At 40.9% G+C, this 14,031-nt stretch overlaps 1 protein-coding gene across 1 annotated transcript in view; it reads right to left on the bottom strand.

Annotated features, from left to right (window-relative positions):
• Positions 1 to 14,031, bottom strand: part of samd4a (sterile alpha motif domain containing 4A) — a 64,132-nt gene that overhangs the window by 7,149 nt on the left and 42,952 nt on the right. The window contains 7 exon segments of the mRNA XM_038700675.1: positions 2,774 to 2,857; positions 8,280 to 8,406; positions 10,409 to 10,610; positions 11,204 to 11,322; positions 12,086 to 12,171; positions 12,269 to 12,515; positions 13,432 to 13,518. Of these exon segments, the coding sequence (XP_038556603.1) occupies positions 2,774 to 2,857; positions 8,280 to 8,406; positions 10,409 to 10,610; positions 11,204 to 11,322; positions 12,086 to 12,171; positions 12,269 to 12,515; positions 13,432 to 13,518 (952 nt within the window).

Genomic DNA, 14,031 nt, shown 5'->3' with positions numbered 1-14,031 from the left:
GCTTCTACAGAGAAGGATTTCTGATCCAGTCAGAGACCAACTTATAGGACCAATTTGCTTGTTCCATGTGAGCCAAATTGACGCTTCTGATTAGCCTGAGCTGTAAAGGCAGCATTTAGCTTGTGCTCTCTGTCGTTGGAATAGATTCCCTGATAATCTCCCAAACTTGCAGTAAGGTTAAAACATGTAATTCTGCTGTCTACTATTCTTGCACCCCTTCATGATGCTAGTCTACATTCTTCCCAGTCATGTAGTATCAGTATTAGCACTGCATGAATACAATTTCATCTGAAGTGTAGTGCCATGAACTGTTTTTAAAGAAGGCCTGAAGCTTTTCTGGCTTGGTTAACAGTGTGGGGCCTTGACATGGTGAGAGAACAACACATCTGTCAAAATACTGATAGAGAAAAACAACAGTCTGAGAGCTGTTGCCACTGGTGTGGCTGAAGAGGAAAATGTTATCATGCTATGCAGTGGTGAACATTTGTATTCCACAAAGATAAAGCCTCCATCGTGATAAAAAAAAAAAAGGCCTGAAAGTGCAGGTTTGTCACTGTGAACTGAATAACGCAGCAATGCACTGAATATACTATATACCACAAGAGTCAAGTGTGAACAGAGCGACTAAAGCTACGCAAGTAAATGTTTAGAGTAGCTGAATGTGTTTAAATTTGTTGCTGAACCTGATCTGAGTATTTTTTATTTTACACGTACATTCATTCACCTAAAAGTCTTCTGCCAAAGAAAAAAAGAACCTGTTCTTTTTGTGCAATTCGATGTGTTGATTTCCAGGCACCTTTGTCAAAAGTGATTAATTCACATTTGGCCTCAACTTGAATTTCAATCTAATATACTTACTGTGTAACTGGTGGGATTGTTTGATTTTTCATATTGTTGTAGTTAGTCATAAGAATGTACTCATCTGACCTTTAATAATACTCCGATACATAAACTCAGGATATTTGCCAATACCAAGTTCTGATCAGATACCAGTGCTTTTTTTCCACAGATCTGAAATCTGTATCTTTGAGGCCTTGAGGGCAGGGATTGGTTGGACTAGAAACACTGTGTTTAATAATGACATTGATGAAGCAAGGTCAATACTGATACTGATCCAGTGGATGGACCCACTGTTAGTTGTACGTCAAATTACAAGTGAGCCAGGGCTTTACAATTAAAGTCACATGGAATCAGAAGTAGTCTGCTTCTTGAGTTTTCATCTGGTTCCAGTCCTTATCTCGATGGACTTGTCTGAACTCCTAAATTTCTCAGTATAATTTGCTGTGGAATCTAGGAATATACATTATGTCAAAACAGAGCATCTGAATATGAGCATCAATCCAAAGGCAGTTTGCTTGGAGTTCATTTTGTCACACCAGACTTTCCAAAAATGACCAACTGCAGACTAAATGTCAACATCCTTTTTCTTATTCTCATGAAAATTGTGTTTTAAATAATTTCCTGTAGCTGGTTCCAAGTTATGCTTCTGAAGCTCAACACAGACAGCTGGATGTTTGGACTGTGAGACAAGAAGGAGGCAAAACTCTGATTAAGAGGGAGTTTCTTCAGTAAAACCCACTCCTTCGTTTTGCTTTCCACCTAACACACAACCCCCCCCCACCACACACACACACACACACACACACACACACACACAAAGCAGCACTTGTCTACCGTTCTGTGCTGAGCACTGAGGTCCACTGTCTTCGCCTCAGTTGAGTTTTGGGGGAGCTGGCACTGACTTTAACCAAGACTATAATTCACTGTACATGGGAATATTCTGCTTAGGTCACAGACTGACTTGACTCAGGCCATGTCCATTACAGTATAATACTGACACATATAAAAGTGTTTTTTAAAAAAAAAAATGTGTTTAAGGTTTTCTATTCACGCCAGCATTTGCAACTCATTTTCATTCACTTTGCCATCCATACCAAATACTAAAACAACATAAAATTTTTGTCAACTGCTCCAACAGTTCAAATAATGTTCACTTTACTGTTTGTATCATATAGAAATGTAGGTAATTTCTGAAATGTTTTTGGTAAAATCAACTTTTCTCCTCTTTTTCTTCCCATTTTATTTCCCTTTCTAAGGTGAACTCTCCTTGGCTTTTGTTAGAATCGCCGTCTGATTTTAAACTTTTAAAGTTTTTGACCACTTGGCATGACCGGACCAACCAATTATAACACATCAGAAAAACACCTTTGTCACCCCAACATGTCTAGATCTAGTCTACCAGACCGAATCAGAACACAAATTTATGTACCTCATTTCGGTGCCACTTAAATGTGTCAATTGAACTATTGTTCTTCACCATCTCTGTCCCGTGGCTAACACACACACTCTCTCCCCCAGAAACAACACCCACCCCCCTTAACTCTCTGCCAATCACAGGTAGGAAAATAAATGACCGACAGGCATATCACACATTCACTAGCCTCCTGGAAACACTGGAGAAAATAGCCCTTTCCGTCTTAGCTGAATACAACAGTTATAACACATTAAAAGTTTAAAGCTGGTTTGTACACTTTAAACAGTTAATATGTATGTATATGTACAAATGTATTAAAAAAACTCTCTTTAATGTCATTTTTTTGTGTGCATTTTTTAAAAGTAGTGTTCCAGGCACAGGTACCGTTTTAAAACTATTGATTTGGCACCGGAATTGTAAAAAACCCAGATGATACCCAACCCTAATGATAATTTAAGATAACTGTATCTTATGTATTATGGTTTAAATAATGACGATCAATCAAAAACTGTGCGTTACCTCCCAAGGCGTGTTCTGTCATACTCAGGCAAAGAGACTCAAGGCGATTGTTGATGTCTGGCTCCGTCACTGGCAACTGAAGATCTGTACAGCAAGAAAAACAAATTTGAAGGAGTATCACTATCAGTTTTTAAATTAAATTCATATTAAACATGATGGTTACAGCTGGTTCAGCAAGTGAATAAAACCTAATGCTATTTAATCCACTTCATAAAATTACTTATTATTTTCTCCTGTCGATCCTCTCCATGGCAGAAATTATGTACAATATCAGTGATCCTCAATCAGTGTTGAGAAGCTGAATTATATTTTAATGACTTCACACACTCTTAATTAGAGGCCTTTGATCATAGTGAAACAGAATCATGATAATGCTTAAACCTTTACCCCCCCACCTTTTTAAATAAATTGGAGTCAGATAAGTTGGCAAAGGACAAAAAATGAATTCAGATCAGCCTCCACTGGAACAATGTCGTCCATTCAACCAGAGTGGAGCCTCAATAATCAGATTATACCACACCGTTAACTCCAGCACTGAGACACATGCTACATCAATACAATTACTGCTCTGCTCCAACAGGGGCATGGTGTCTTTTGTCACTTTGATTGTAAGGTCTGAGTGGAGGAGTTGCGACTGGATTTACATTCACCAATTCAAAATAAGATGTAATGCAATCAATGTTCAATATGAAATATGACAACTACTCTAATTCTCAGATCTGTCTTTTGAATATTTAAATATTCTATGATTAATAAAAAGACACCAGATCAGAAGCCAAGATAATCTGGTGAAGCTACAGAATAGTGCTATGCCAGTCTAACCTTATCCCGTACACAGGAGAGCCAATATAATGAATTACTCTTCCCTAACCAAAACTAAACACATGGTAGCCCTCTTATGCATATATTAATAAGATTATAGTAAACTCTTTAAAGGTTCAGTGTGTAAGTTTAAGTGGCATCTAGGGTTTGAGGGTTGCAATTGCAAACAGTGGCTCATGGTGCATTTACGTGCTCCTTGGATGGTCCCATGTCCGAAGTTATGAAGTCATTCTTCAGACTTTGGTGTGTTCATGTGCTCTTAAGTCTGAATGTGGAATCAACAAGGACTCTGCTACAAAGATGTGTTGGATTAGCATGATCTGAGCATATAAACAACACTCAGACATCTAGTTCACTCTACATGGACAGCAAACTAACCGTTATAAAATATGTATATGCAAATGTAATTTTGCACAAATCAAAGTTCTATATATTTCTTTCTAGACATTATTTCTCTTTTTGCCCACCTGGGGCTGGACGATATGGGGCAATCATGTTGTCATGATAAAAACATTTCATATCATTCGATAATAATTATCACGATATATGTCAAATCATTACTTCTTTCAAGTTTTTGCTCCTGAGTGAAAACCAGATGCTAATTATGTTGTTAAACTTTTCTGTATGGTCAGAATATGACACTTGATGCCAAACAGTGGATCATTTCGTAAGTTTAAATTTAAAACTATATCAACAAATATGATTGGTTAATCTTTTTTCAGGCCTCTTTTTTCAACGAAATAAAAATTTTAAAAAGAAAAATTAGGTGCTACTTTGATTGTGATTCAAATGAAATGATTATATTGTTGTTGAGGAAAATTATATAGCGATTATTATTATTATTGTTTTATTGCCCAGCCCTAAGCTCACCCCTCTCTTTCCAAGCACGCAGGACAAGCCATGGTCAACTACTACTACTACCGCCATTTTGGCTACTGTAGAAACATGGCGGCACAACATGGCAACATCCACGTAAGAGGACTAAGAGGCAATGTAGATAGAAATGGCTATGGTAATAAGAATATAACAGTTTATTATGTAAGGTCTTTATACACCACTGAAAACATAATTAAGTCTATTACATAGCATTTCTGTCAATAGATCCTGCTAATTATTACTAGAGCCCGACCGATATGGGTTTTTGGGGGGCGATGCAGATATTAAAGTGAAAAAGAGCCGATTTATGAGCCGGTATTTTGATTTTAAGAATGATTTGGATAATAGACCCCTTTACTGTATAAACTACACTCAGAACAGGCCGATATTGAAAGCTTGTATGTATGTGGGCTATAAAACGTTTTCCTAAATGTATTATGTTAATAAAATCGATTACAGTCTCAAAAAGTGAACATGTAAACAATTGCACATCAATAAATATTTACAACTGGAAGGTGCAACTTTTTCAGTCGTCTGTAAACAGAGAGAATGAGAGCGAATAAGCATGTGTATTTCACTTTACACATAATCTGCCATAATTTCAATGTACCATATTCACATCCAGTTCATCCCTTTACCAGCACTCAAGCTACGAGAAACCATTTAACCACCATCAGTATAAATCATGCTGTCTATGATACACTGAGCTGCTGTTGAATGCATCTAATACTACAGGCTCTGACTACAGAGTTTCACATCTACAACATCACAAAAGGAGGAGCTACATGAAGCCGTGTTAGATTCTTTTTCAGCTCACGTCTATTTACATGTCCGCTCTGGTTTAATCATTTCAGACACGCCGACTAACTGCAGACAGGCAGCTCGCAGATATATTAAGAATACGTCAGAAACTATCCTCCACTGATAAACACGGTATTAACTTTGTGGCTAATTTAGCAATCGGCAGCGTTAGCTGCTGTAACGTTACGTGATTTTAGAGAATATTTAGAAGTGATGAACTAGGGACAAATGCGGACCGTTCGCCAGAACTGTCATACATTTTCAGAATAAATCTACGGTTACGTTTGTCCAGCAGCGTAGCTTTTAACACCCAACTACCGTAACATTAAACTGCTGTGAATTGGTAGGAAGCCGTGAGATGGCAGTGAAAAACGGGAGGATTAGCAAGTCATGACTGTTTTCAGGAGAGGAGAACAGACTGGGTCTGTTTTTATTATAATTATTAAAGTCATGTAATTAACTTGACAAAAGACCAAGGCCCAATCCCAATGTCCCCCCTAAACCCTGAGCCCTGAACCCTCACAGACTTTACTGACGTCACTTGGAAAGTGATCGAGCGCAAGAGGCTGCGAGGGCTCAAAATGCTGTAGACGGGAACGGGACAGCACTTTGCCACTTTATCACGTTACCATGACGCAGAAACACGTTGCACACTTTTTATTTTTGCCTTATTTTTAAGTCCTGCAGGCTCTCTCCCTACAGAGTGGAGGAGAGGTAGCCTAAATGTCAATATATATTTGTAATTAATCAATACACTAGTGCTGGTCAAATAGCATCATTAAGCAAAAACTAAAATAAATAGTTGAATAAACTAAGTGTGTAATAAGGTGATTGCATTCCTCTGACTTCATGTGTTCTACGCACCATCTTAAGTTAAGAACACTTTCAACAATATTAACATCAGCGTAGGTGTCGATTCTTGTTTGTTTACTGTTTTCTTCTTCTCTTATAACGCGGATTTGCCGTGACACTTCTCTCGCTTATGGGCTTCCCCTGGTAATCCCCGTGTTTCATGTCATACCGCTATGAATTGTGGGCAATTCCCTCAGTCAAAGTCTGCAGAAATGCGGACTTAGGATCTGACTCTAGCTTTCTTTTTTTAATAGTCATATATCTGCTGTTAGAAACGTCCGATGCCGCTTGAATGCAAATAGCTCATATCGCCCGATCGGTCGGGCTCTAATTATTACACCCTGAACTTCTAAGTCTGAGGTGCTAGTTGCTGTTTGCTGTCTTGACCTCAGCTGTGAGCAGGGTGGAGACTGTTTTGAAGAGGGTTGGGTTGAGGTTGGATGGGGGGAGTATGTGTGTGTTTGCAGGAGTGTATTTGAGCCGCAGTACAGCCTAGCAACCCCTTCTCGCCATTTAGTCCTTCGCTGAGTCTTTAACACAGGCCGGGCAGTGAAAATCCCTTGTGGCCAGGGAGAAAAGCTGAGTTAGGTCCAGTAGTCCACACTGGGCTATTTATAGGCTCTAAATCCCCCCAACACGCCCCCGCTCCACACACCCCTCCTTCCACTGTACACACAGACTTACAAACACACACACACTGAAGATACTGCACACATAGACACACTCTTCTTCCTATGCTGTGTCTCACTTAATACGTTTCTTTATCCATTTGTTGGCAGAGAGAAAGACAGATCGCACATACATACACAGAGACAGAGGAGGCTGGGGGGTTGGGGGTGGTCTAGCCTTTCAAATCAGTTACTCTGGCCGAGACCCAGCTATAGCCACCCTTGAGGGTCACTGCTATGTGTGCATGACTCTGCACAGTTGTCAAAGAAGGAGAGATAGAGGGATGGGGAGGCGAGATGGAGGGGGAGAGATGGTTAAGTTAAGAAGGAGAGTGAGTCAGGGAGAGAAGGAAAGGGAGGGAAAGTGGGCCAGGGAGCCCTGTCCTTGCTGCACAAAGAGCCTCATTGTGAGACTGACTCTTTCCTCCCTCCCTGCCTCTATCTCTTCCTCTCTCACATACAGTCTCCACACTCCCTCCAGCTCCTCCCCTCCAGCCTTTCTAAATCTGTTTTTCCTCTTCATTCTAAAAAGAGGACATTTCTGGTGTGTGTGTGACGCAGAGTGGAGGAAGCCCCAGCTTGTCCTATTACTGTCCACTGTTCCTGTGGGACAAAGTCCAGTCAGCAGAGGCTACTAAAGGTCACTCTGACTGGCGCCAATGGTTACCATGACCCGAGTCTGTGTGGACACTGTGAGTGGAGTGACGTCACAGTAGCTCAAATCAGAAAATATTCTTTTGATAGAAAATATTTTTTTTGTTGAGTTGTCAATTAATCTTGCAACTACACCAATATTGTCGATTCTTATGAGCCAATGCCTGGACAGTTATTTCTAGTGGTTTCTTTTGGAAACAATACATATACTAATACACTCAGGTCTGAATTACAAAAAGGAGAGAATTAAACCACAGGACATGAACAATCACTTTTTGTTGTTACAGCAAATGTCTGTACAGACAAAATTAAATTAAATACATGCAAATACAACAAGATGAAGAACTTGTTACAGCAGCATTATCATGATGACAGTAAGACACTATATACTACATATTACTGCCTTTAAAAAAGGAATAAAGTGTGTAAGAAAAAAAAACTCCATCACTGCACAATTTGGCAGTGCGTGCTATGAAGAGGTTATAACTTGCAAATATTTGCCGCAGTAAATAAGACACATGCCTTTGGTGTGGGAGATCTGGCTTCGATCCCCACTGTGACACATCCACCCATTGGTGGATGTGTCACAGTGTCCCTGAGCAAGACAATTTACCCCTAGCTGCTCCAGAAGCGTGTGACCTTTAACATATATAGCAACTGTAAGTCGCTTTGGATAAAAACATCAGCTTAATGAGTAAATGTAATACATAAGTTTATAAAGTAAAGGTACTTTATTGTCACATAGTATAGGTATATAAACTTGTAAAGGTGGAAACAACCAGTTTCATGCCAACATCAAGCCCGTCTTGTATGAGTTTCCCAGCGTTTCTTACCGGTTTGTTGGAACATGACCATGGTTTGTGGCGTGGTGTGAACGGGCAGGGAGCGGGTCCTCTGCACTGAGCTGTGTGTCCGGCTGGGCATGCTGTTGCTTCCTCCGGGGTTGGCAAACCACAGACCCTGAGGAGAACATTTTAACATCAAATTAACTTTGTGAACATGCAAACACCTCTGTAGGACTAGTGTCATAGTTACGGTTAAAAAACAGTGGCAGAAATCGAAACCATCATCTACTCACAAGACACAACATTTCTGCTACAGCTCTCAAAATACAGTAACTAAACTCAATTTAACATGTTAAATGTTCCTTGTGGTAAAAAGAAAGTAAAACGATATAGTTTAGAGTTCAGAGTATATACTGTGTTTAGACATAATCTATTCTTATTCAACTTCTTTATTCTTATTCAGCTAACAACACTAATCCACCAGGATGCCTCAACTGACACCTTAATGACCTGTAGATAACCTGGTTAAGATTAAATACTGACATTTAAAGGGAAAAGTCATGTTATTATAACATAATTTGTTGCATAAATTTCCAGCTCAAACATCCCACTCATCACTGCTTTTCACACATGACCACAACTTTCACTGATCCAAGGGGTTTCTGAAATGTGTAAGGTTGAAAGAAGTTAGACCACTGCTTCTTTAACATTTTCAACCCCCACGCTCCTGTCTGGATGTCTGGCCCACACCTAATGACAGTCTCAGACGCTCACCACATGAATTCCTCACTGTAACCTGCCTATTATACCCCCAACACCATCACCACATGCCCCTCCCCCCCTCCTTCTCGCGGCCCTCCAGTGCCACGGGCCAGGGAAAAACAGGAAATGCCTGTGCACTGTTCTCACTGCCTCTGACTGGTTCTCTCACTCTCATATAAACTTCCCCCTCTCTCTCTCAATGCCCCTCCTCCTCCAACACCACAGCTACCTCTCCCAAACTATGACTCACATATTTCCCTCCTACCCTCCTTCTCTCTCTCTCTCTCTCTCTACACATCCACACTACAGTCCCACACAAGAAGGTCCAGCATGAGGAGGAGGAATTGAGGTATTTCCTCCCATTGTAAGGGAGAGAGAGAGAGAGGGAGAGAGGTTCCCAATGAACTGGGTCAGCCCAGACCACCAAGTGTGCCAGGATGGGCCTGAAACAGCTCCACAGCTCCTCCTGTTTCAGTGTTCGGCACTGACGCAGGGCCTCTGGTATGTGGGGTGACCTGCCTACGAGTTCCATCCACATCACTTCATTCGCCAAACACCACCGCTGCTCCTCTTCCTCACCCCGCATATTTTTGTCATGGAATAAAAAGCCTATTTCAGGAAGAATACGTGCTAAAGAAGGAATCTGCTGCCCAGGTTATTGTAAACATCCTGGAATGTATGATGACACATTTAAAAATGTTCCTTTGTACAGTCACGAACACATCTGCTATTCAGCATTTTAGTAACACCCCACACACGAACAAACGATAATACCCTGAATTTAGCTCTATTTCTTCTGTATTAGGAAACTTTAATTCACAGGAATTTTTTCAAACTATCTTAACTACTCATCCTCATCTGATGCCAGATGAAGTAATAACACACTAAATATAAAAATGACTGCGCATGTAAACCAAGTTTGTTGAAAATGTCCCCAAGATGACATCTCAGCGCAGAGGTTAACCAAACTATCCATATTTAAACATTTTAGGGCTGACCATTAATTGATTAGTTATTTATTTATCAAACACAAATGCCAAACATTTGCTGGCTGAAATTATTTGTTGGAATTTGATCTGTTGTCTGGCGGAAAATACAATTTTAATATCTCACCTTTAGCTCTGGGAAATTGTCATGGGCTACTGTTTTCTAACAGTTTATAATGTAAACAATGAATCCAGTATATAATCTATGAATGAAGATAATCATTAGTTGTAGCCCTAAAATGCCCTGACATACGCTCTAAATAGTCTCTGGAAACTTAAAGGCTGATCATACCTTCAAACCTAAGCTGACAGCCTTGCTGGTTTATCTCTGATGTCTCTCCTTGTTGTCTACTCTCTAATTGGACTCTCTCTTCTCCCTAATGGTTTATGCTCATCTCCCCTTGCTTGTTTAAATGTGGTTTGACTTACCTGTCTCCCCTGTTTGGGACCGGTGGGTGTGCTGCTGGAGCTACGAGGTGTAGGTCCCAGCAGGCCCCCGCTGCCCAGCAGGCCCAGCCTGGCACCCGGTAAGCTCCTGGAGGGCATTTGGAACTGGCGAAGGCTCCTCCTGGCCGACACGCTGCCCCCAACACAGCTAGTGGTGGGGAGAGAGTTGGACTGGCCAAAACGGCTGGAACAGGATGAGAGAAAAAGTAAGATACAGGCAAGCACTGTTTGAGTTCCTGAAGTGTTGGAACTGTGTTAACAAAGGAGCAGCTGGGCATTCCCTAAAGTTTGCAAATAATGAGCTGAACCGTAAAGCTAACAAGGAGCAAGATAATTTCAATCAATTCTCTAATCTGAATGTAAAAAAAGGCAATAAAAGACATTATAATGCAGATGTTTGAACCAAGTTGACATTATAATGATAATTTAAAAATAATTCTAGCAGTGGTGATAATTTAATCTCTGCAAAGACTCACCACTGCTAATAAATCCTTATCTAACTCACATCTCTGTCAACAATTATGTTTCTTTAACTGTCAAAAAAAGGAAAAAATGAGGAGAATCAGTAAACTTCATGAAAAGTGTCATATGTTCTACATTTAGCATTATCATTTTTTGTGTGTGTATGTAAAATATATCTGTACCAATTCTAATTGTTTACAGAAAGTCTTTTCCTACAACCTCAATTTTTCTGGTTATTTTATCAAGCTTAATATTACTTTAATTTAAAGGGTTTTCATCACAGACAATAAACAGATACTGTACGTGTGTGTTTACCTCCTCTGCGGTCGGTACCCTGCTATGTCAAGGAGGGTTTTCCTTGGAATGGACCGGAACAGCCTCTGGACCTGTTGTTTCCATGACAACAGCCTCTTCTTCTGTGTCTCAGTGAAGGACTGACATGGGGGGAAAAGAGAACATATCGGGGATGAAATGAAGCATGACTGCTGACGAGTATGGCTCAGAATATTCAGGTGCATTGTGTCGCATCAAATGACTACTTCACCCAAAACCTTCCTTCACATGGGAGTAAATCTAAAGCATGACACCGCACTTTGCACATTTGTACTAAAATACGGAAACTGAGTTTCAGAGAAGCAAAATGGTGTGGATGAGAGCATTCTTCTTTAATAATGCTGCAAATGAGTAGTGCATTATTACTTTATGAAGTTTGCCCTGAAAGCTCTTATCCACCCATCCATCCATCATGCGTCAACAGCTTATCCTGTGTACAGGGTCGCAGGGGGCTGGAGCCAATCCCAGTTTACATCGGGCGAAAGGCGGGGTACAACCTGGAGAGGTCGCCAGTTCAAAAGCTCTTATATGATTTATATTTTTCATTCAAACTTCTCTGCATTAATTGACCAATGTTCTGGTCATAGTCATTCTTTATATACTGTGTAAGTGTATATTAATATACAATTCAGGAAAAAATTAAAAAGGGATGAATTAAGTGCTTTTCAAACTTACAACATTAAAGAACGGTATTTTGATAATATGCTATATATTGGTAGACTTCTTGGTTATTGGAAATTTAAATTCTCAATGACTGATAGTAATGCTAAACATCCTGTTTTGTCTGTTCCTAGTATGTAGTATGTATATGTGGGTTTTTTTATAGTCTGGAATACTTAAGTGTGTTCCAGAGGGAGTGGGTACCTCATGGATAAGGCACTTGTCGATGAGTTGTAGGTAGGAGCTAATGTTGTCCTCATCTGACCTCGACACCAGTAGCTGGGTGCAAACTGAAGAGGCGGCAGAGATGGAAAACAACACATTAAAACAAAAATGTCTCTTGGCCATGAAAACAATCTCAACAAAGCGCTGGTGCATGCACCTCACCTTTGCCCATGACACGCGTAAACTGGCCGGGTAGATCCCCCTCGGCGATGATACTTGTGCCCGACTCAGCCTCCCCACCGCCACCGCCACTCAGGTGGGAGCCAGGCGCAGCACTCTTGCCCTCAGGGCTCAGCAGGGGGCGCTGCAGGGAGCCATCCTCACCACCATTGAAAGCCTTGATAGGCGTCATGATCATCTGGTGGAGTTCCTGCAGCGGGGCACGCAGATTACTGCCCTCCAACACATCCTGGTGGTGGTAAGTGATAGAAGGAAAGATATGGAGAGTAAGGTGGGAGCAGATCAGAAAGATTTGAAAGAATGAAAAGGTTTTACTTGACAGAACCTATGACGACATCTTGACATCAATCAAAGTGACAGATCTGGTGTAGCATTTACAATTAAGATGTCAAACATAAGAGAGCAGTTAAAGGGTTAATTGTGTGGACCCAAATGTTTAACATAATTACACATAATCATCATCATAAAAATCTGTTACCTTTGACCTACATGCTGAATATTAAGAAGGAGACAGACAAACGGAAGGGGAGGATCCCTAACCACACTGCCACGTGTTAGAGCAGAGAATAAACTAATACCAAAAATACATACATGCAGTTTTCCTTCACTCCTTGTGTCCACGTGCATCATATCAGCCTCCCTCCCACCCTTTACAGAGCAGCGCTGTACATGAGTCTGTATAAACCCAAAATACCAAGCAACAGGTGTCTTGTTTCCCCAGCCCTACCAATGATAGGGCAGCGGGAACACATTTTAAAATGAAGCATTGGTGAAAAGGTTAAGTCTGAATTTAGCTGGCTCAAGATGTCCCTCCTGTGGTGTGCCCTTGAGCGCCATTGTCTTGCTCTGAAGGCTGAATGGAGGGGTGAGGGGTTGGGGAGGCGGATGGGTTTAAATTCGGAGCCCAAAATGCTCCTTCCTAGATTAGGTGTTCCCTTAGCTGCCATCTCAGACACATAACACCGACTGAGAATGGCCACCCTTCTCACTCTCTCATAAACACACAGGAAAAGAGAGGCGGTGTCCTGTGGTGTGCACTAAGGTTACAAGCTAAATCACCAATAACAAAAAGCTAGGACTAAAAGCTTTGTGAGAATGTTTATTTGTGTGAAGATGAAGAGGAGATGGAGATGTGGTATACTGACCTTTTCCAGGCTGCGAAGTAGGTGCTGCCTCTCCTTCAGCTTCAGAATGCTGATAACAATCTTGTGTCTTGCTCCTTTAGTGACCTTCTGTTGGAGGAACGAGTTTTGTGTCAAAGATTGCTTTGCTCATTGGCAAAATACTGGTCTAACAGACTGATAGCTATTCTTTGTGTAACAGCAGGAGACACAGCCAGTGAAGCTAGGAGAGAAACACTTTATCTGCACATCTTTGGTTGGGATGACAGAGACGGTGAAAATTGATTCCAGTAAATGAATTTTAGTTGAGGCTAATACAACTTCTCACATGTCCATTGAAGAACTGAAACAGACAATCCAGATATTTCCAGATCACGCCAATAGCAGTTTATTGAATCCATTGTCACACAGGACAGGTCTTTGTCCTTTTGTTGAAGTTCAGCATATCTCAGCATAGCTGTGCATTATGTTAGGGTCAGACAGAGAAAAAGTTAGCAGCACCTGGAGGAAGTATACAGCTTCCCGGTGAGCTGTGTTAATTTTAGCTGCATCCTCCATTTCAGAATAGACTCAACATCTTTAAGTACTAGCATAGCAACTTGACTTGACCTGGCCAAAGCCATT

The sequence above is a fragment of the Micropterus salmoides genome, unplaced genomic scaffold, assembly GCF_014851395.1.
Source record: "Micropterus salmoides isolate LMB-PRFRI ecotype aquatic unplaced genomic scaffold, ASM1485139v1 Ms_hic_scaffold_6, whole genome shotgun sequence".
In the NCBI taxonomy this organism is placed as follows: domain Eukaryota; kingdom Metazoa; phylum Chordata; class Actinopteri; order Centrarchiformes; family Centrarchidae; genus Micropterus; species Micropterus salmoides.
The sequence above is the reverse complement of the archived record's forward strand: the minus strand, read 5'-3'. Positions and strand labels throughout refer to the sequence as shown.